Here is a 22,881-nt window from a genome sequence, read left to right on the forward strand (position 1 = left end):
CCACATTAAATGCTATATATTAGTATCCTACACGCACGCACGCACACACACACACACACACACACACACACACACACACACACACACACACACACACACACACACACACACGAGCGTGCACACAAAAATTCTACAAAAAATTCTTGCAAACATCTAATTTAACAGCATCCCAACAGTTGTCCAGTGTCACTTCAGTCTGATAGCACTCCATGCAGGTACAAAATTTATCGATAATAACTCTGATTAGTGTGACTTATTGAAGTTGCACCATTTAAGAGAGATGATCATGGCATACTGTTAACCCAACTTGAATCTGCAGTCTTTGAAAGTGTAACCATAAACTGACTCAGTGGCTACCTATCTAGCAGTCTAATTAAATTCCAGTTTAATAATACATATTCCAAAATCAGAGACCCTCCTCCAGGACTTTCCTTACCCCAGTCCTGATCTTATTCTTCATAAACTGCCTTCAGGGTAATTTTATGTAGCTTAATATGAACCTCTATGCAGATAACCTTTTACTCAGTATAAGGAAAAACAGCAAAGACTTCCCAAAGCCCCTATAAATCCAATTAATTCAACTCTGCTACCAGTTTCATGCACGCAAACATACAATTAATCTTGGAAAGATAGATGGTAAAATAACATAACATAGTGCAATATATGCAAACAATAATGCCCAACAGGGTTTGTGTTACTGTGTAAATAATGCACGCCCAGGGGCATTCTACACCCCTGGTAGGGCATTATTTACACAGTAAAGCCCCTACCCTGGTCGAGCATTACTGCGTTTAAAGAATTGCCTGTCTGTAAAATGTAGTGTTTTACTTATTTTTTTTACATTATCATTATTTTACATTTTGGATGTAAAATAATTTCTCCACCTAATGTTTCAAACTTGCTGTAGTATATGTAGTGTTGGAAGTATTTTACATCCAAAATACACAATTTTCAAAAATGTTCATAAATTTACTGCATTTTTTTTGGTCCTTTACTCAAAATTTGTGGTTTGCTGGCAATCATTGGGGATTGAAGTAACTAAATAATGACATATATTCAAGTTTCAGACTATTTCCTTCAGAAAATGCATGTTAAAAAATCATTTTACCCCCCCCCCCCCCCACACACACACACCACCACCACCAATTTTTGGCTTTATCCTGATTTCTTGAGCTAAGAGGGTGAGAGGTATGCATGCCTCTTTGCTGTTGCCACTGCTTGATTGATCTCACTCTCTCTCTCAAGCAAACACAGTTTGGCTTTCATGCATGCAAGCACTCATATACACACCCACACACACTCACTTTTCTTTCATTCTTTTTTTAAATGTTTCTTTTAATTTTACACACAATGAACAGCAGAAGCACTGCTTAGAGAGTAAAATAACGGCTGAATTAATCTCACTATTACTTTCATGTGCAAATACAGTCACATTTTGTTTTTACTTTTCTGTCGCTTTTAATTTTACACTCACTAAATAGCAAAAGCGCTGCTTTGCAACTGTAAAATAATGGTGGATTTGTTACCGTCGAAGCTCTCCAGAAACGTAATATGCTACTGTGAAGCAGTGGACTCGCTTTTCAGTGAGGATTACCTGTACATTACATTAATACCCTGCTGGAGAATGTTCATTCTCCAATCACAGTGGCACTGTATAGGTTGCCCAGTCTCTAAAATATAACATAACTGGGATATCGTGTCAGCTTTCAAATTGTAAACCATTATGTCTTACAGAAAATGGAACAACAGAATTACACGCACAAACTTACAAATATTTAGGTAAACATGTTGGTCAAAATTCTTCCTTCACCCGTAACATAGAAACTACCATTGCAAAATGTTCTTAATAACCTTTCATTTACATATCAAATTTTGTTACTTACAATCTATAAAAACAATAAAATATGCCTACAACAAAACTGGAGTGCACCATGGCACTTACTGCACTTGGAAATAGTTTCACTACTAAATTACTCTAAATGCCAAGTGCAAATGGTCATTTTTTTTACATCTCAATGACCAGAGTACCTACAATTGCCACCTAATGTCCAATACAAATGTCCTAGCCATTTATGTTTGCAACCATGCTTTACAAATATCACTGCAAATATTTATGTCAACTATTATCAAGTGAACTCAAAGTAAATGAAATTCCCTATTCAGTAAGAAACCACAATCCAAACACAATCTGGTCAGACTAGTTTCATATAGAATATAACAGAACCTTTTTTTCCCCAAAATAGCATAGGCAGGGTAGAATGCCATCTCCTTAAACAGAAGGACCAGACTATCTCTATCTACATTAAAAAAAATAAACAAAATCACCAATTAAACACCTACAATCTTCCCCCAAATATTCCTTCTTTCAAAAGCCTGCAACACAACACTGACTGCTTCTTTATTCCCTCAAATAGTATCTTTTTATTTCCTTTCTATTAACCGTAAAGTTCTAAGGACCTCTTTAACCCTCACACACTACTCTCTAACTCAGTTTTCCGCATCCCTACACAATTCTCGAACTCACTTTTCCACAATTCCACACACTTTCTGCCTCAGTCTTCTGTTTTCCTCACTATTTCCCTCTTGCCCACTTAGTCTCGGCACTGTACCTCTCACACCATCTTTTCCCAAATTCGTCTTCTGATCATCTCAAAACTTTACTACAGTACTAACTACTGTACACTTGTAAACAAAGTAAAACTTTACTACAGTACTAACTACTGTACACTTGTAAACAAAGTAAAACTTTACTACAGTACTAACTACTGTACACTTGTAAACAAAGTAAAACTTTACTACAGTACTAACTACTGTACACTTGTAAACAAAGTAAAACTTTACTACAGTACTAACTACTGTACACTTGTAAACAAAGTTAACCAGTTTGTTAAAACTCTGTTCAACACAGAACATATATTTGTTTACACTGTTTTCTGCATGCTACCCATTTTGATATGTTTTTTGCCTTTTATGTATGAAATACTTCTCATGTTCACATATCTGCTGTAAGCCGTTTGTCACTGCTGCTTTACGGCACAGTGCATGACTGAAAAGAATCAGGTTGACCAGTCCAAATATGTGATTATCAGATGAAATAAAGAGCTTCTGCAACCTAGATAAATAAATACATATAGTGTGCCAAACAGTCGTTTTTTTGAGAAGGGTTTAATTTTTTTATTTTATTTATTTATTTATTTAACATTTGTTGACCGGGAAAGTCCGACTAGGTTCCACAGATCCTGTTTTCAGCGGAGGCCCGGGGAGAAATGCTCCAGAAGCATGTTTTTAGAATGTGGGAGGAAACCGGAGTACCCGGAGGAAACCCACGCGAACGCAGAGAGAACATGCAAACTCCACACAGAAGGCACCCCGGCCAAGAATCGAACCGGAGAACCTCTTGCTGTGAGGTGACAGCATTTACTGCTGCATCACTGTGCCACCCAAATTAATTAATAAATATTAATAAACATTAATAGATGCACTAAGTCTGTAAGCAGGACTAAGAACGATCATTCTGGTTTACGTCATATTCTGACATGATCACTAAGGAAGAGCAATGGCCAGCTTCTGGCAAGGTCCCCCTTCAACCTGGTAAAAGGGGAGAATGCCTTCACAAATCTAATCCAGCAAACTGGAAAACACTCTCCCCATGATTTAAGAGAAGGAACAGAAAAGAATATGCTTATAAGCAAACTTAAAAACCACCTACAAGACCGAAAAAATACTTTTCCCAAATGTGTGGGTTCAGGACCAAAAAAGAAAAAAAAAAATGAACTCAATCACCTCTGGAGTGTAACAAACAGCTCATGCAAGCTCTTTGCTCCAGTCACTTATGAAATGCAGTAAAGTGTGCATGTACTAATCTGCTAATACACTCAACTAGGAAGCTGCAATGTCGTCTGCTGTTCCTTAAATGAATGTTGATACTCTACTTATACCCCATTAGTACCCGTCGATCATATCCCCTAACAACTTACATCCAGGAAAGCCACCCCTTCACTCCCACCTTAGTTCACTCTGTGTACGTGCCTCAGTATTACTAAACATTGGATGCCTTTTATTATAAATGCATAATAAACAAACACATACAATTATCACACATAAGTCTAAATACATTGGTGCTACAGCATCATTCACTATCTTTCTGAAAAGTTCTGAAGCAGTTTATTATCCAGAGGGGTAGCACATCCACACATAAAAAGGAGATAACCAAGTAACCAGGATGACAGCTGTGGCAAAACCTGACCTGCTCCTGGATTATAGGTCCATGTTATAGTTTTGGAAAACCATCTGAGTGGGGCCATAGCAGCTACCTCAAAAATACTATGAGCGGACATATTTCTAAAGAATGCTGCAGTAGTACCTGCTGGTTTAAAGTGGTCTTTGAGTATCACTGCAAAGACTTACGATGGTAATAATTGAAGCAATGCAGTCTGTTAGCCAATTTTACAAAGGTCTGTTCAGATATTGACCTACTGTATTTTACTATCATGAAGGATCCCAAGGCTTGTTTGCTGCCACAAGTCTTAGGTTCGGTGTAGTACATCAAATGCCTGTGCACATCCATCACATGCACGCAACCTTCCCTCTTGTTTTGGTGGTAAACCTCTGACAACTAAATTGCTTGTTTCAGGGCTAAATCTCTTAACAGTAGTTTCAACAGGAAATATTAGTCACTTCTAAATGGCAGTCTATCTGTGGATAATGTTTAGGGGTCTCTGAACATTAAGGCTTGCAGTTCTGGAATTCACCTTTGTCGAGGCTGTACTAAGAAAGGTCAGTATCTTACATGATGGTGCAGAAATGCTGGCTAGTTCAACTTTACAATCATGCAATTCTAACCCAAAATACGAGAAAAGTAACCTTACCTGTGGTCTCAAACACCCCTTTAAAAAACTGATTTGATCAAAGAGATGGAAGTCAAAGGAGGGTCTCAGGTAAGCAGGCTGTAATGCCAGACAAGCAGATTAAGTGGACCATAGTGCAGAGCCTTGACAAGGTTTCCTGACACATACGCTATGATTTAAAAGCAGCTGTTGACACTATACAAAGGCTGGAACATCAGAATGAAATACTATTTTTCCAGGTGGGATTTCTTGGTAGCAGGTTTTGTAGCCTCCTATAGGATACACACCAATGTGATGGGAAAGCTCCCAGAAGGAAACTATATGCCCATCTGACAGCCTGTGAACTTAGGTTTGGATAAAGAGCCGACTCTCTCCTTACTCAAGTTAGTAACGTACAGGGTGCTGGAATCTCCAGAGGTTTCTCCTGCTCATCTGCAACAACAAGGGCTGCTTTAGATAGAAGGGGGATTATCAAGATAAAGCAAGATGATGAAGGACAGGGTTTAAGTGGCAGTTCTGGAAGAAGCATTAAGGGAAGGAAGGCATAAAAATATCTTCTCACTCCATTGGAGTAGGAATGCATTCACTGCCCAGGCCTCCTTTCATAGGTACCTATAACAAAACCGCTTGAGCTGGCTGTTGTCCTCAGAGGCAAATAAGTCCATGTCCGAGACTGATCGTCTTCGAATTAGCTTACTAAATCTTTGTCTGCCTAGATTTAATTCAAAAATGTTGCAGGCAGACCTGCTCAGCTAGTTCAACACAAACATCTGAGTGAGAGAGATGGAGGAAGTCTGCAAATGGAGCCTCTCTCCTAGTCCCAGGTCCCAACCTATAATACACAGTCCATGTAGCTGATGGGTGCACTTCCTTCCTTGTTTGTTGATGTACCACACTACAGTGTTAAGCCTATTATGACCACAAGGACATCCAGTCTCCATGCTGATTTAAAAAAAAGAGGGAAAACACGAATGCCAGCTTCTCTATGATATATGCTTAATGCTGTTTTTTTCCATTACCCCCCCCCCCCCAACGAGAGATCTAAGGCACTGATGGTCAGTATCTCTTAAGTCTCCTGCCATCTGTAGGTAGCTTGCACTTAGTGGCTCTCTAATCAAACCCTACTGCACACAAGATCAGGGTTAACATGACCTGTAAATGACAGTCATGCTTCTCCGTTAGGCTTTTTAGTAGCACTGAATCATTTGCATGTACTGTCTGGACAAAAGTACTATCAAGCTGAAAGTAAACACAGCAGTGCTACAAGGAAAGCTTTTGCTGTCATCCACATTATACAAACCGTCATAAACAGAGTATGGAGTGCTAACTGTTTATGTAGTCAGTAAGTGTGCAAGCATAACATCACCAGGAATCTGTCTTCAGTTTGGAGTAAAGACTTAAAGTGAAAACATCTAATGGTGTCCCTCTTCTAGTGTGCTTTCATTTGCAGTCTTAACCTCCAATTTCTCTACAGATCTGACATAGTGTTACAATTAAAAGGGAACTTCTGATATGCTGTTAGAAGCAAACAACCTAGGATACTGAAGTTTAATTTATGCACTTTGATTTTAGTTTTGCTGTACTGTTTATACAGTGTCTGCATGAATGCCCCTCATATGTGATCTACAAGCAAGAATGAAAAAGACTTGGGCATATAAGATGACCACTGTACTTACTCACAGTCATTTATTTTATTTTAATATTTTGACCACCAAAACCAAAATAACAGTTTGCTTAATTTCAGTCTCACGTGGATTAACTTATTTTCCACTCCACTGAACCAACAAAGTAACTTTCTTAATTATAGGCTCAAGATGATGACCTTATGATGACCAATATTTCCAAAGACATACTGTAGCCACTCTGAAAACTTAAGCCCTTGAGTCTATGTTTTAGCTGTACTGGACTGTAAGTGGTATTAGGAATAAACTGGAAAACGTCCAATATACCGTGCTTCTTCATGCTGTAATGAAGACGCCATTAAGGTATTTAATGCATTTCCTTTAAACTTCAGTAGCATGTCAGAAACCTGCAGTGTTTACAAGTAAATCCAGGCATGACAAATTGCAAAAGGAACAATATGAGCAAATCAGTAAGGACTTTCATGTATACAAATTCAAGAAGTTCAGGATATTTCCATGGAATTACTTACACAGGTATTTTATACTCCATGTAGACTTCCAAGCATTTTTGCTCAGCTGAAAAGCAATTGTTGGAGATGTGTTCGGAGCACTTTTTGTTGGAATGTGGTAGTTAGAGTTTGGTGTAAAGCATCTAAAGACCATCTACAGGCAAATGGCCTTATGGAGAGGTTTAAGTCTAAACTGAAGACCACGTTAAGGGCATTTGCAGACCAGTTCGAGTGGACAGTAGAGGACGTTACCTGCCCCATCTTCTCTTTCCATAAATGGAGGTGTCCTAGGAATCAATTGGGTTTTCACCCTTTGAGCTACTGTAAGGTCACAGGGTAACATGGTCATCAGTTTTAGTTCATCTTGATTAAGCGCAATTCTCACTAAAAGACTGTTGTGGAGAATATCCTATACCTCATGACTTGGCATAGGGAAATCATGGAGGTGGCCCAAGTGCACCTAGGCTGGACACAACAGCAGCAAAAGGCCTGGTGGACAGCCAGTGACAGAGAGTATCAGAGGCCCCTTTCACCATTGTGAAATAAATGACGGATATCAACTAAATGAAGGAATTGCCAGATACACAGCCAAAGCACAAACGCTGTGACATTTAATGATAAAGTTCTACTGTGGCATACTGGTCCTGGTACTTCGTACTTACAAGGAGTTGTAGCAGAAGTCAAGAGAGGTATTTGAGGTAGAACTCCTCTGGGATGCTCAGTCATTTATTTTGGTGGATGGGATGGCTCTCTGCCAACAACAAACCCCCATGTAGGTTTAGGAAATCCAAGAAGTATTGCAGGAACCTGAGGATGTTTACTGGTAAACCGGGGTGTACCAACCTGGTAGACCACCACATAGCCACAGGACCCCAGTGGCCGAATATACATTCACCTGTCAGACTGCCAGAAAGAGACAGACAAACTCTAAATGAAGAATTAAAGGACATGCTGGAACTGAAGTCATCTAGGAGTCCAAAAGTCCCTGGGCCTCACCAGTAGTGCTGGTGCCAAAGAAAGATGGCAGCACCTGGTTGTGTGTGGACTACAGGAAAAGAAATGGTCAGGCAGTCAGATTCCTACCTAATACTTAGGACACATAAATCCTCATAGCAGATGGTGGGGATAAGTATATAACTACTCTTGACTTGACCAAGGTTTACTGGTAGATTACCTTGACACCTGTATAAGGTGAAAGGTCAGTATCTGTGACCCTATTTGGACTATATGAGTTTACAAAAATGCCCTTTGATATTGCAAATACCACAGCAACCTAATAAAGGCAGGAAAACTGTATCTTAGCAGAAGCTTATTTGTATGATTTACCATCTATAGCTGGTCTTGGACAGTGTGTGTGTAACTTGTCAGGGAAATACTAAGCAGACTGCAAAGGGCAGAGCTCAGTATCAAGGATAAAAGGCATTAGCCGAGTATACCAGCGATACATTACCTGTGTCACAGAGTGGGTGATGGAAAGATTAGGCCAGAAGTTGCCAAAATTGAGACTATTCAGGCATGGCCCACCCCTACTATGAAGAAACATTTATGATGATTGGATGGGAAATAGGAAATTCACCCCAGGGATCACTTCTGTGGCTCTGCTTGACAGGGGCACGGGAAAATAATTTTCTTGGGTGGCAAAAGCCAGGGTACCTTTTTGGCTAGGCTTATATAGGCCCTAGGGCCAATAGCCTAGTACTTACCTATGAACCTATGAAGAATTCTTAGTGATATCAGGGCACTATAGAAAAAATATTCCCACTATAGTACAATATTCCTCTTGACTAAATAAATGTGTCTGGACACCAGCTTGTGAGCAGGCCTTTCAAAAGTTCAAAGATGCTCTTTGTGGACACACTATATTAGCTAGTTCTGATTATAATCAATAATTTGTTGTACAAGTAGATGCTTCTAATATGTGGTGGGGTCTGTACTTAGGTTTCCTCACAGAAAGAGCACCCCCACTGAGTACATGAGTTGCAGACTTAACCCTGTGGGGAGTTTTATGCAGCCACAGAGAAAGAATGTCTTGTTATAGTCAGGGATTTGCATGAACTACAGCCTGTATGGCAAAACATTTAAAGTGGTTACAGACCATGGCTGTTGGCTACAAGTACAACAGGACTATCACACACACTGTGGGATTCTTCAATAGCCCCAAATTTAAGTAACCTTCATACTTCATCCATAACTGCCTGTCATTGGGACTCGTATTCAATATGATTTCAACTGTACTTTCTCTCGAGATAGCACTTCTGTGTTGTGCGGAGTTAAAACTGGCATAAATGCACATCTCTAAGAATATACCCTTACTGGAGTATAAATTATTTTACTTCCTCTTTCTGACAGACCGACAGAGGGATTAAGAGAGTTAGTCCCCCCATTCTGACCCCAGGACGTACTGTAGGCACTTTAACTTTCCCTTTCAGAAGTTTCTCTCCTGGGTTTTAGAATATTTATGTGCTGTAACTGCTCTGGTTTTCTTTCTCCCAGCTGTTTCACCTTATAATTCATGTCACTTCCATTCTCTACCTCTTCAGATGGGCCTTGTCACTTTACAAGGAACTGGTTTTCCACAGTGGATTGTAATGAAAGCATTTTGCCTCTGCTGAAAACTCTCAAAGAAGCATTTCTGTTAAACAGTCTATGTTTTATCTGAAGAGCTTTTTCTCTAGTCTCTCTCACAATAGGCAACACAGATCTTAACTTGTTTTGGAGGTCAAAAATGCCCAATTACACTTTCAAAAGTTATATTTTCTTCTTCCTTTTGTTACCTGAGCTTTACCTAGCAAGCTTTGGGGAGGTTTGCCATACAACGATTCAAATTATTTGAACCCAGCTGATGCTTGGGGTAGTTCTCTTACTAGTAAATCCAAAATCACGGAAGCAGTCCACCAGCTAGTAAACCAGATCACTTTATTAAAGGTACCGAAAACAAATCACAGCAAACGTAAACGCTTTTAAAGTGCACAAGTGCGTTTTCGTCTCCACAAGCATGTAAGACTTCATCAGACAAACAAAAAATCTTTAAAAACACTTTATATACTCTCATGTGGTTTGAACCAACCAATAAAATTCATAAATTGTAATTTTCATTATATACATCTGTTTGAAAGGCTCATTTGAAACAACTGTAATTTAAAACACACTTCGATGTTCATCCTAACAAAGAACACCATTTCTCCTTAGTTTAAAATTCATTATTATTTAATAAATATACTTAAAACCCTTTAAATAAATAAATATATATATTTGTTAAAAACTGCTAAACACTTTTATTTAAAACCCTTTCCACATTTTATATCCTAACAATTTTCACTAATCTAACAGCACCACCTGCTGTTCCTGAACAGCTATTACTAGTGAGAATTAAATTCTAGCTGCTCTTAGTTTTAACACTGAAGTTAAAGAAATATGGTCATTAAGCCCTGGGTGGTTAGTTGCATCCAATAAAATCTGCCACCAAAGCTCTTTAAATTCTAATCTTTCTTCCCAAAGGCCTCTCCTTATTTCTTTTTTAACCTGTTCCAATACAAAGAAGGTAAACCTAGCATTATAACAATCTAAAGTGTGCCTGAATAGAGCATTTGTTTCTTTTTTCTTAGATATTTCGTAAATGTGTTCATAAATTCTCTTCTTTAATGCTCTCTCCGTCTTCCCCACATAGTATGACTTACATTCTAAGCACATTGCTAAATATACCACACCTTGTGTGTCACAGCTAAAATATCCAGAGGCACAAATATTAATGTCCCTTGTTGGCAACAAAATTTCCATTCTGTTACTAATATATGGGCACTGATTACAGTGCCCACATTGGTATGTTCCATATTTTTTATTATTTTTGTCAAATGGTAACATTTGCATAGAAATTTCATTATTACTTATTTTGTTGTTTTCCAACAAATTTTTTATACTTCTACCATTTTTGTACACAATTTTAGGCATCTCTTTTTTAATATTCGGTATATCAGAGAAAGAAGTAAAATTGCTCCATTCTTTCTGAAAAATCTTTTTCACTATAATATTAAAAATATTAAACTCCATTACCAATGCCGAATTATACTGAACATCATCATCAACATTGGTTTTATTGTACTTAACAAGAGATGCCAAATTGTTATTATTGGTAGTCAATTCTATACCTTTTATTGGTTTGTATTTCACTAATCTATTCTCCTCTACCTCTTTTCTAATACTAGAAATAAATTCAGATGGATAGACCCTGGCTAAGAACATTCTCTCCAGTGTATTACATTCCTTAATAAAATCATCATTTTTACTAGTCATACGACACCCCCTCACAAATTGTCCCTTGACAATATTCTTTTTACAATGTGGGGGGTGTGCGCTAGTGAAATGTAAAAAGGAATTGCAGAAGGTGCTTTTTCTAAAAACCTTGGTTTCAAAATCCATGTTGTTCAAATTCTTATATACCTCCACGTCCAAATATTGCAATCTATCAGTGGACATGGTGTATGTGAATCTTAAAAAATTAGTAGTATTCTGAATATAATTAAAAAACTCCAGAAATTTCTCACTACCCCCAGTCCAAAAAATAACTATGTCGTCTAAAAACCGCCTGTAAAGTGTCCAATATTGTACATATCCTGAATTAAGGACAAAATTAGATTCCCAGGCTGCTAACACAATGTTAGCATAAGTGGGTGCGCAGGCCGCCCCCATAGCTACTCCACTAATTTGCTGGTAATATTCGTCATTAAATACAATGAAATTGTTCCTTAGTACCACCTCAACCAATGCTACTACTGCAATTTTTTCCAAATGTGTCAATTTTTTGTCAAGAAAGACCATATCCTCAAATAAACTCATACCTTCTTGGTGGGGTATACATGAAAATAAATCAATGACATCTATTGTCACAAAAATAAGTTCATTTGAAAATAATTCAGACTTGATGTCCCTCAGCAGGTCCCAAGAATCCTTTAGTATATATTTATTCATGGTACAAATATGTTTTGTAGTTATATCCACATACTTGGCCAAGCTAATAGTCTTGGAACCATCCGCTGCTACTATCGGTCTTAAAGGTGGATCACTAACATTCTTATGTACCTTTGGAATCCCAAAAATGATGGGTATCTTGGGTTTAGGTACATATAAGAATTGATGTAACTTAACATCTATAGTGCCTTCCAATAGCATATTGTCTAAGGTATTATCTATTTTTTGATAAGCAAGTAGTACTTCATTCAAGGAAACTATTCTATATTTATTGTCATCACCTAGAATCATATTCATTTTTCCATCGTAAATAATGTTTTCCATTATTACCACCCCTCCCCCCTTATCAGGTTTCATAATCCTAACTTGATTATTAAACCTTAACTCATTCAACATCTTATGTTCTTCCTTTGTAATATTATATTCTTTCTCTACAAATTTAAATTCTTCTCTAATTTTCTTCTCTAATATTAAATCCAAGTTTCTAATTTGGGGGTGATAGGGCGGATTAAATGTACTTTTCTTAGTGAGCATACTTTTATGGGGGCCTGCGTCCACATTCCTAGGGGGTAGTATAACCTGAAGATTCACTTTCCTTAAGAACAACTTCATGTCTATTAAAGTCTGAACCAGGTCACCTTTCATGTTAGGAATACATTTAAATCCTTTGCTCAAAACATCAAAATGTGTTTTATTAATACAAATGTTACTAAAATTGTAAATAGAAAAATTATTAAGTGTATGTGTAGTTCCAGTATGTAAGATACCTGTGTCTAACTCTTCCTGTATTGTTACTCTAGTAACAGGTATCATATTCTGTATCAAAATCTCAGTCTCCTTAGGGGAACCAAAATGGGTGGGTACAAGGGTACTGGTAACGTTGTCTAATATCTCCCTCTCCCCCTTCTCCCTCCCCTCCATTGAAAATTTTGATACCTATTATTATTACTGCCATGTTGCTTTGTTCCATTTAATGGTGGGAATTCAGTATCGTAATCCATCCACCCTTGTTCTTCGTCAGGGATATCCCTAGGGCCATTCCTAATATTGTTCTTCTTATAACTTACTCTTACTGTACTGAACCGTAGTTCTCTTACTGCAAAGAGTAGGTTTGAGAGCAGATAATTCCAGTTTTCCCCATCCTCTGACAAAAGAGACAAATTGTCTGAGGATGGTATACACATCATTAGCATTTTCACTTTAAAGCATCAAACAAATTTCCTACATTATTCTGGACTTTAATGGGGTGCCTTGTTAGAAAAGCAAAATTCTCAGGGAATCCCAGTCATACAGATGAGAATCACTAGTTTTTAACTATGGACTTTGGATTGTCTCTTCACAGGGGTACTTCTTCATTTGTTTTATAACTACGAGGTTACACTGATGGCCATTGTTTGATATTACAAATGGATGTACAATGTCTATCGCTATGCATTCAAAAGGGACCGCTACAATCAGAAAAGCCATCAAAATGTTCTTAAATACTGAGTTAGGTGCTGTCCTTTGAAACTTAGGGTGGGCAGCACAAGAGTTCCATCTCCTTCAACATACTAGTCCAATAAAATCTAGTCAACCAGTCTTCGTTTCATCTCTTCCTTGAACATTGAACATTTAGGAGACATAAGAACAATGAGGCTTGAAAGCCCAGTAGCTCAACATTTTTGTACTATGCACAATGGCATAGCTGAGAGTTTTATCTTTAGTGTATTAGACCTCACTGTGAAGAATTCAATGAAAATGATTTTGCACAGAAATTATTGCGGTTGGAGGCTAGATTCATAATTAATTTTGGAACTATTCATCCCTTGGGAATGAATCTGCATGTCGATTTTGGTATTTGATATATTACAGTTTGGGTGCAATGTGTATGTGTTACAGAGAAAGCAAAATATGCATTATATGTTTTTTATGGACTGTCTTTTTAAGTCTTAGTAGCATATTCTGTGTGGAGTTTTTGTCTTGGGTTTTAATTCATGTTAATTGGTTGATTATCTGTTAATTGTTTTCATTCCTTTGTATAAATGGACTGCTGCTAGCATTGTAAAACATTCCTTGAAGGCGTTACAGCCGAGGTACCAGAAGCAGACAATTAAATGTTTTTGTAGCTCTCCGCTTTGTTCCTTCATTTGTTTTATTTTTTGTAGCCCAATTCCCACGAGTACCACATCAGATGCTTGAGGTAGCTCCTGTCCAAAAAGATTTCCACCAACTTCATTGAAAGTGTCATTGTCTGAAACTATCCAGGTTAATCGTACAAACTGCCCTTAGATTAACCCTTTCTTCAGTTAAATGAGATGAAAACTAATGAAATGTGGAGAACTGTTGTTAAATGTGGGTTTCCTATAAACACTGGATAAAAATTTGCCATTCATCTTATAAATACAAGTGTCCATGTCCAAACAGTTGCACAATCAAAATGGTAGGTAAATTTAAAAAAAACGAGTACTGTGTATATAATCAATAAAAACACCCAATGTGCCGCATGAGCTGTTCCAGAGTATAAAAATATAATCCATGTATCTTGGGTATAATGTGTAATACTTATAATGTTCTGATTTAAAGAGATGTCTTCTCTCCCTCGAAAGTGTAACAAGGTTTAAGAAAATGCAAGCACAAGATAAGGTATGATGGGGATTAAGCTTTCAGCTCTGTACACAAACAAGTTAGTACGGCAAAGTAGGTGGTACAGTTAGGCTTATACAAGTGTAAACAAGTGATTCAGTGTGATAAAACGTAGGTGGTACAGTTAGTCTTATACAAGTGTAAACAACTGATTCAGTGTAGCAAAGTACTGTATGTTGGGTTAGGCTTTCACATGTGTAAATAAGCAGATCAATATAACAAGATAGGATATGGTGGGTTAAACTTGCAGCTGTGTAAAGAAGGCATTCATTCCAGCAATCTTAGGAGTATTGTGTTAGGCTCACATATGTAATCAAATGATACAGATACAAAAACTAGTGGGATGGATAGCAAAATATGTCTACATTACACTGGAAGTAAAGCCTCAAACTGCTACCTGCTCCATACATGAAATACTGTGTTCAAACCAATATTGTATATGACACAGACTATATAGATGATGTCATCAAATTTCGCACAGGATGTATATCGCTATTATAATCTTGGTGAATAGGTACACATCTAAGTCAACCTTTCTACACTGCAGTACAAGACTGCTCCTTCACTACTTCTTCTTCAATTCTCTGAATAACTGATTACTATTTAGATTAATCCAAAATGCTTCAGACATTGCATAGTGTTAAAGGTCAGTGACCCTACAACTAAATGATCCCATTCACAGAGTTCATATTATAATTATCCCTTCACAGAGTTCATATTATAATTATCCATTCACAGAGTTCATATTATAATTATCCATTCACAGAGTTCATATTATAATTACCCCATCACAGAGTTCATATTATAATGATCCCTTCACAGAGTTCATATTATAATGATCCCTTCACAGAGTTCATATTATAATTACCCATTCACAGAGTTCATATTATAATTACCCATTCACAGAGTTTATATTATAATGATCCATTCACAGAGTTCATATTATAATGATCCATTCACAGAGTTCATATTATAATGATCCCTTCACAGAGTTCATATTATAATGATCCCATCAGAGTTCATATTATAATGATCCCTTCACAGAGTTCATATTATAATGATCCCTTCACAGAGTTCATATTATAATTACCCATTCACAGAGTTCATATTATAATGATCCCTTCACAGAGTTCATATTATAATGATCCCTTCACAGAGTTCATATTATAATTACCCATTCACAGAGTTCATATTATAATTACCCATTAACAGAGTTCATATTATAATTACCCATTCACAGAGTTCATATTATAATTATCCCTTCATGGAGTTCATATTATAATGATCCCTTCACAGAGTTCATATTATAATGATCCCTTCACAGAGTTCATATTATAATGATCCCTTCACAGAGTTCATATTATAATGATCCCTTCACAGAGTTCATATTATAATGATCCCTTCACAGAGTTCATATTATAATTATCCCTTCACAGAGTTCATATTATAATTACCCATTCACAGAGTTCATATTATAATTACCCATTCACAGAGTTCATATTATAATGATCCCTTCACAGAGTTCATATTATAATTATCCATTCACAGAGTTCATATTATAATTATCCCTTCACAGAATTCATATTATAATTACCCATTCACAGAATTCATATTATAATTACCCATTCACAGAGTTCATATTGTAATTATCCCTTCACAGAATTCATATTATAATTACCCATTCACAGAGTTCATATTATAATTATACCTTCACAGAGTTCATATTATAATTATCCCTTCACAGAGTTAATATTATAATTATCCATTCACAGAGTTCATATTATAATTATCCATTCACAGAGTTATTATAATTATTCCTTCACAGAGTTCATATTATAATTATCCATTCACAGAGTTCATATTATAATTATCCATTCACAGAGTTCATATTATAATTATCCCTTTATATAGTTAATCTTCTCAACTCTTTCTTTCTTGAGGATAGTCAAATCAAATCAAATTCCTTTCATGGACTCACACATTTCCTTTAAAGCAAAGAGCCTTAACATAGTCACTGCATTCTACATCTGATGCACCCCCATATCTTCATGGCCCCATGTGCCAAATACAACATTGCATTACCCCCTTGTTAACTAAAACACCCTGAACTGGGGAGTTCAAAAAATACAAGTTGTGATGGGTAAGGTAATATTGTCTACTGAGGCTAATTCTGTTGGTGTACAATGGCTTGCAGAGTCCACAGTCTGCATTTCTTATACGAAACTGCTGAAACGAACCCACAGAAATCTTATTTATAACATCCACATGTCTTCCTTAACATCCACTGACTTGCATTTCACTGCTGCTACTGTTGTGGTTGCCTTGTTTACACTAAAAATAAGCTTTGCAAATATTAATTCAGCATTATTACCTTTTATTATGCTATTTTATCTTCATTTTTCTCAATTTCCACAAATATTTCAACATCCACATAAAGTAAATTAAAAATGCATCATTAACAAGCTTTTCACTTACTGGTGAGCTTGTTTTTAGGATTCTCCTTCCGTTCTATAACACTGTTTCTCTTTGCATCATCCTTTGCTTGTTCATCATGATCTTCTTTAAATAACAGTATTAGCTTCTCTGGAGGGATTTTGTATCCTGCACATAAAAAATACAAAACAATAACATTAAATGTTAATTTACATCCTAGTAAAACTAATCTGCTTTTGAAGTGGTGAGTTGTATGATTCACTAAATCACCAAACCTGCAGGCTAAAATTCCAGTACACTAGGCTATATCAAGCACATAAAAGCACAAAACCACAGCATTGAATGTTATTCTTCAAAATCCTAGTAAAAGTAACCTACATCCAAATTCTTACACGCATTTAATTTAGCAGAATCATAACAAATGCCTAACATGGCTTCTGTCCAACATTTAATGTCTTAAAAGCTCTCTACTAAACTGCAAACTTCCCCATGGTACCTTTGAGTAAAGTGCTCTTAGAAGGTGCACTGTTCAAAGAATGATGCATGGCCTTCGACAGAGGACCATAACTTCATCCAGTGGCTTTGAAAGCATAGCTATAACATGGTTAAAACAGTAGCTCAATAGAAAGTGCAAGACAAATGTCACAAAACCACAATGTAGCAACCACAAAAACTCCACCAATCATGAACAGTGTGAATATCAAACGTTAACGTCAGCAAAAGTTGAAAATCGGAGTAAACTAGTTTCACCCACCTAGAGGGTTATCTATCTAGCACACTAATTATAAGTACACTTTAATGATATATACTCCAATACAACTGTCCTTCCTACAGGAGTCCTCAAGGGTTTGCACATAAACTCCTCCCTGTTCATGTCTCACAACTTGAGATGATCATCTACACAAATGATCATCTTCTCAGAAGAGAAAAAAACAGCAACAACCTCAAGAAGCTTCTACAGATTCAATGTATTCCTCTCTATGCCCAGTTCCACACCTGCAAACCTATAGTTAACTTTAAGAGACACATACTTAACTATCTGGAAGACCAAATCACCTTATAGAGTAGACCATAAGGTAATGCTGTTGGAGCTTTTCTACCAGGACCCCCAGTCTCTGCCCAGTCAGGCTTTCCTGATCAAAAAAAGTAAATAAACAAACAAATATAAATACCTAGGTATAAACCTGAGTCAAAATCCTTCTTTTCCAATCAGAAACAGCTATTACAAAAAGTCTTTAATAACCAAACATTTATACACATATTTACTACCCAGCATACTCAAGACACTTAAAAAACCACAATAAAAAATATACTTATACAAAAAGTAAAATTAATCCTGCAGCGTAACACATCTTTGAACAGTCCCACTGCCAAATTGTGCTACTCCAAAGACAAAAATATGTCAATTTGTAAATTTCTCTAACAGTATACCTATGACTACAACCCAATGACCAATGTAAATTCTCTAGCATTACAGAAAGGGCCATGGGTCTGTGTACAACCACACTGTACAACATTATTAGCAATGATTTCTATCCAGCACTTTCAAATAAAGACACAGGGTAAGGAATGCATTCTACCTTTGTCACTGAAGACTGCATCTTCAATGTCTGTAAGAATGACTGTGTAGTCATCCTGTAACATGAGAAAACATAGGGTAAGGAGGAGTGCATCTCCTACGTCTGTACGTAGGATGACATAGCGATTCTGTAACATGAGATAACATAGGGTAAGGAAGAGTGCATCTCCTACGTCTGTATGCAGGATGACATAGCGATCCTGCAATATGAGTAAACATAGGGTAAGAAAGAGTACATCTCCTACGTCTGTATGTAGGATGACATAGCAATCCTGTAACATGAGAAAACATAGGGTAAGGAAGAGTGCATCTCCTATGTCTGTATGTAGGATGAGATAGCAATCCTGTAATATGAGAAAATATAGGGTAAGGAAGAGTGCATCTCCTACGGGGTTCCTATCATGAAATCGAACATGAAGAATGCCGAATACCGGAAGACCGATCTTGGTAGTTCGAAAGGTGAGAATGTCGAAGCCGCGGAAACCTGAATTCTTTCCCAGAGAAAGTATTTGGTTGGCCGTTTCTGTGGCTTCAGCATTTTCAGACCCGGTCAAGGTAAGTGTACGAACGGGTAGTGACGGACTTATGGTTAGGGCGTGGGGTCAGGTAAGTGTGCTGTAGTGCCGGACTTTAGGGTTAGGGCTGGGTTAAGGATAGTGCATAGGTAGTGGTGTATGTTAGGTTTAGTGTAGGTTTTGAAGGTGTTTGGTGTGATTGTGTTATGTGTGTGTTTTCCGGAACAGTGAATTTACATCTCCTATGTCTGTATATAGGATGACATAGCAATCCTGTAACATGAGGAAACATAGGGTAAGGAAGAATGCATCTCATACATCTGTATGTAGGATGACATAGCGATCCTGTAACATGAGGAAACATAGGGTAAGGAAGAGTGCATCTCCTACGTCTGTATGCAGGATGACATAGCGATCCTGTAACATGAGTAAACATAGGGTAAGGAAGAGTGCATCTCCTACGTCTGTATGCAGGATGACATAGCGATCCTGTAACATGAGAAAACATAGGGTAAGGAAGAGTGCATCTCCTACGTCTGTAGGTAGGATGACATAACGATCCTGTAACATGAATAAACATGGGGCATGAAATGCAGTCTTCTACGACAAAGGTAAAACTCGTCTCCTACATCTGGAAGTAGGATATTAGTCATCCTACACACGAATAAATACAGGGTATGGAATGCGGTCTTCTGTGAGTGGGGTAGAACTTTTCTCGCGTGTCTTTAAGTAGGACAACTTGTAGTGTTCCTGTTATACAAATAAATACAGAATGCGAGTATGTACATAAATAGATATACAAATATACATCTAGACTATACAAATTATATACATCTGTATCTATATCTATAGAGAGAGAGAGACAGAGACAAAGAATGCAACCTTTTATAAGGGTAGAACAATTCTCTAAGCCTGGAAGCAGGAGTACACGTAGTCGTTCTGGTTCACTTTACTTTTGCTACCCGCTTTAAACTAGATTACCTTGTAATTTTTCCTTACAGTAACAGGAAATATTTACTTAAAATTTTTATTTTAATATTTGTACATTTTAGACAAGTACTTTTTTCTAATCACATGGGGATTCATTCTGCAATTTAACAAAATAAGATATTAAACCAGAAATATTGCCACTCAAATTCTTGAAGAATGCACATTCAAAATCAGTTTAGTTTTCGTAATGAGGTTACCTGTTGTGTGTTGTTGATAAGGCATGTTTTCTTTTATAATCTATAAGCAGTATCTCTAGTAGCAGTTATTTAAAAACTAGAATACTCAGAATCTGTAATTATGTCTACCTTCAGAAAAGAACATGCCCTGTGTATTAGATATGTTTGTGGAAACATTGTGAAGCCTTGCATCTGCATCCATTGTGTACAAGAATGCTGCAGAATATATCTCACAATCAATCCTGTATTTTAGATTTTTGTATTATGTTATCGCCCACAACTAGGAGTTATATTTTCAGGTTAAACAAAGTATCAACAGAAAGATACATGTGATACAATCTGCAGTTCAGATACATGGTCTACATTTGAAGTATACCATAAATCATAAGCAAACACAGGTGTAAAAGGTAACAATGTATACTGTATGAAGTGTGCGTGTGTGTGTGTGTGTGTGTGTGTGTGTGTGTGTGTGTGTGTGTGTGTGTGTGTGTGTGTGTGTCTGCACACATGCGTGCATGTGTCTCTGTGTGTGGTGCTACAAACTGGAGGAGGTGCAATAAATTAGGTACACCAATAAATACACACTCACAGGTTAGGTTTCAACCTTTAAACCTCTCACTTATCTGCCTTCTTGAGTTTGGGGTGTGCTAAACTTTGGCTCTTTGCTTTCCAGTACAAAACTATTTACACTACTGACCAGCTGATTCAATGCATATCACGAGTAAAGCTCATTTATATATATTAATTTACTTCGCTTCCTACGGCCTTCCACGCATTGCTTCTATCATCTATGTAATGAGATAATCCTGCTGTACTTTCTGTTACTGATGAGTAAAAAATGTAGCAAAACTACACTGAAAAAGGCATCGATAAAAGTTAAGTTGTCTTCATCTCGCCTTCTTTCTTGCTTGTTGGGATCGGAGCTGATCCTCGGCTCCAACTCGGCCATCTTCTATAGCTCGAGAGCTGTTTACTGGCTCGAGGCTACCCCTTATCCCATGATGCCTAGCGCTAGCTACCCAGATCTCATTTGTAATAGCTAACCCCAGACATAGCCAGAGAATCAACCTGTCCAAACAAACAGGTTGAGCAAACCTGTAACAGTCACTCAGTCAGTATTGGAAACACACCAGAGAAAACTCAGCCAGTGAAACCAGTACTCCTCTCGGTCCAATAGGACAGGGGGATGGAGGGTGGAACGCAAGAAAGAAGGCGAGATGAAGACAACTAACATGGAATGTTATGGTAGGTACATAACTTCTTTATGTTAAGTTGTCTATCTCGCCTTCGTTTCTTGCTTGTTGGGACAGCGTCCCTAGCACCTACAATCCTGGGTGGCTCATTGGAACAGACTCTTCAGAACAGTGGAACCAAAGTTAGCTCTACTCCTGGAGACCATGTCTAACTTGTAATGAGAAACAAAGGTATGAGGATTTCCCACATGGCAGCGGCACAGAGTCCAAGGGCAACCTAGCCTGGAAGGCTACAGAGGTGGCCAAATCCCTAATAGAATGACCTTTCGGTTTGATAGACAACTCTTTGTTTCTTAGTTGATAGATGAAGGTAATAATGTGAGACAACCACCTGGACAGAGTCACTTTGGAAACTGGAAGACCCTGTTTGCCCCTAGCATAGGAAAGGAAAAGTTGGTCCGACTTCCTTATATCCTTTGTTCTATGCTGGTAAAAACGCAATTGTCTATGAACATCCAATTGGTGTAGTTTGTATTCTGCCTTGTTGGTGTGGTTAGGGAAAAACACAGGGAGGTCTATAGATTGGTTTAGATTATTCTCTGAGAAGACTTTCAGAAGGAAGGAGGGATTAGTTCTCAGGGCAAGCCTGTCCTTGTGAAAAACTAAATACGGACGAACACTCAGTGCATGAAGTTCCGAGACACGTCTGGCTGAGGTAATACCAGAAAGAGAGTTTTCCAAGATAGGAACTTAATGGAGCAGGATGCAGCTGGTTCAAAAGGGGGCATAATCAAGGAGGCTAGTACCAAATTAATGTGCCAAGGAGGAGGGGGAATCTCTTACTGGGGGCCTAAGGAGAGTAGTCCCTCTGAGAAAAGCTTTACACAGCTTATGAGACATAATGTTCATATTAGAAAAACCAACATGAAAATTAGAGATGGCTGCTAGTTGAACCCTGATTGTGGCAGAAGCAGACCCAGGATGAAAAAGCTCTGTTAGGAACTCCAAGATTTCGTGCACTGGAGCTGAAAAGGGATCTATGTTCCTAGTCTCTGCCCAACAAGAGAAACATTTCCATTTGCTAGCATAAGTCTTCCTAGTGGCGGATTTGTGAGAGGAGACAATAATCTCACGCACGGCTGGGGAAATGCTGGGAAGCCTGGCTAAGGTTGGAATTGGATCAACCAAGCTGTGAGCTGGAGTGTTTGGAGGGATTGATGCAGCTCTCTTGACTGATGAATCAGTAGGTCTGGAATGGGATCCAGAGTACAGGGCTGCTCGATGAGGTAACGATGTAGGAACGGAAACCAAATCTGTCGAGGCCAGTAGGGAGCAATGAGGATTATTTTGCAACCCAACGGAATAGCTTTCTGTACGAGTTTGGGTATAAGAGGGAACGGAGGGAAGGCATAAAGAAGTCCCTGAGGCCA

The 22,881-nt window shown here is 37.7% G+C and overlaps 1 protein-coding gene across 1 annotated transcript in view; it reads right to left on the reverse strand.

Moving 5' to 3' along the window:
* Positions 1–22,881, reverse strand: part of LOC122790677 — a 560,216-nt gene that overhangs the window by 455,939 nt on the left and 81,396 nt on the right. Inside the window, exon 5 of the mRNA XM_044058200.1 lies at positions 17,041–17,166. Coding sequence (XP_043914135.1) covers positions 17,041–17,166 — 126 coding nt within the window. The remainder of the gene's footprint in view (positions 1–17,040; positions 17,167–22,881) is intronic.

The sequence above is a fragment of the Protopterus annectens genome, chromosome 16.part0 (genome assembly GCF_019279795.1).
Source record: "Protopterus annectens isolate FY-2018-M chromosome 16.part0, PAN1.0, whole genome shotgun sequence".
Lineage (NCBI taxonomy): Eukaryota > Metazoa > Chordata > Ceratodontiformes > Protopteridae > Protopterus > Protopterus annectens.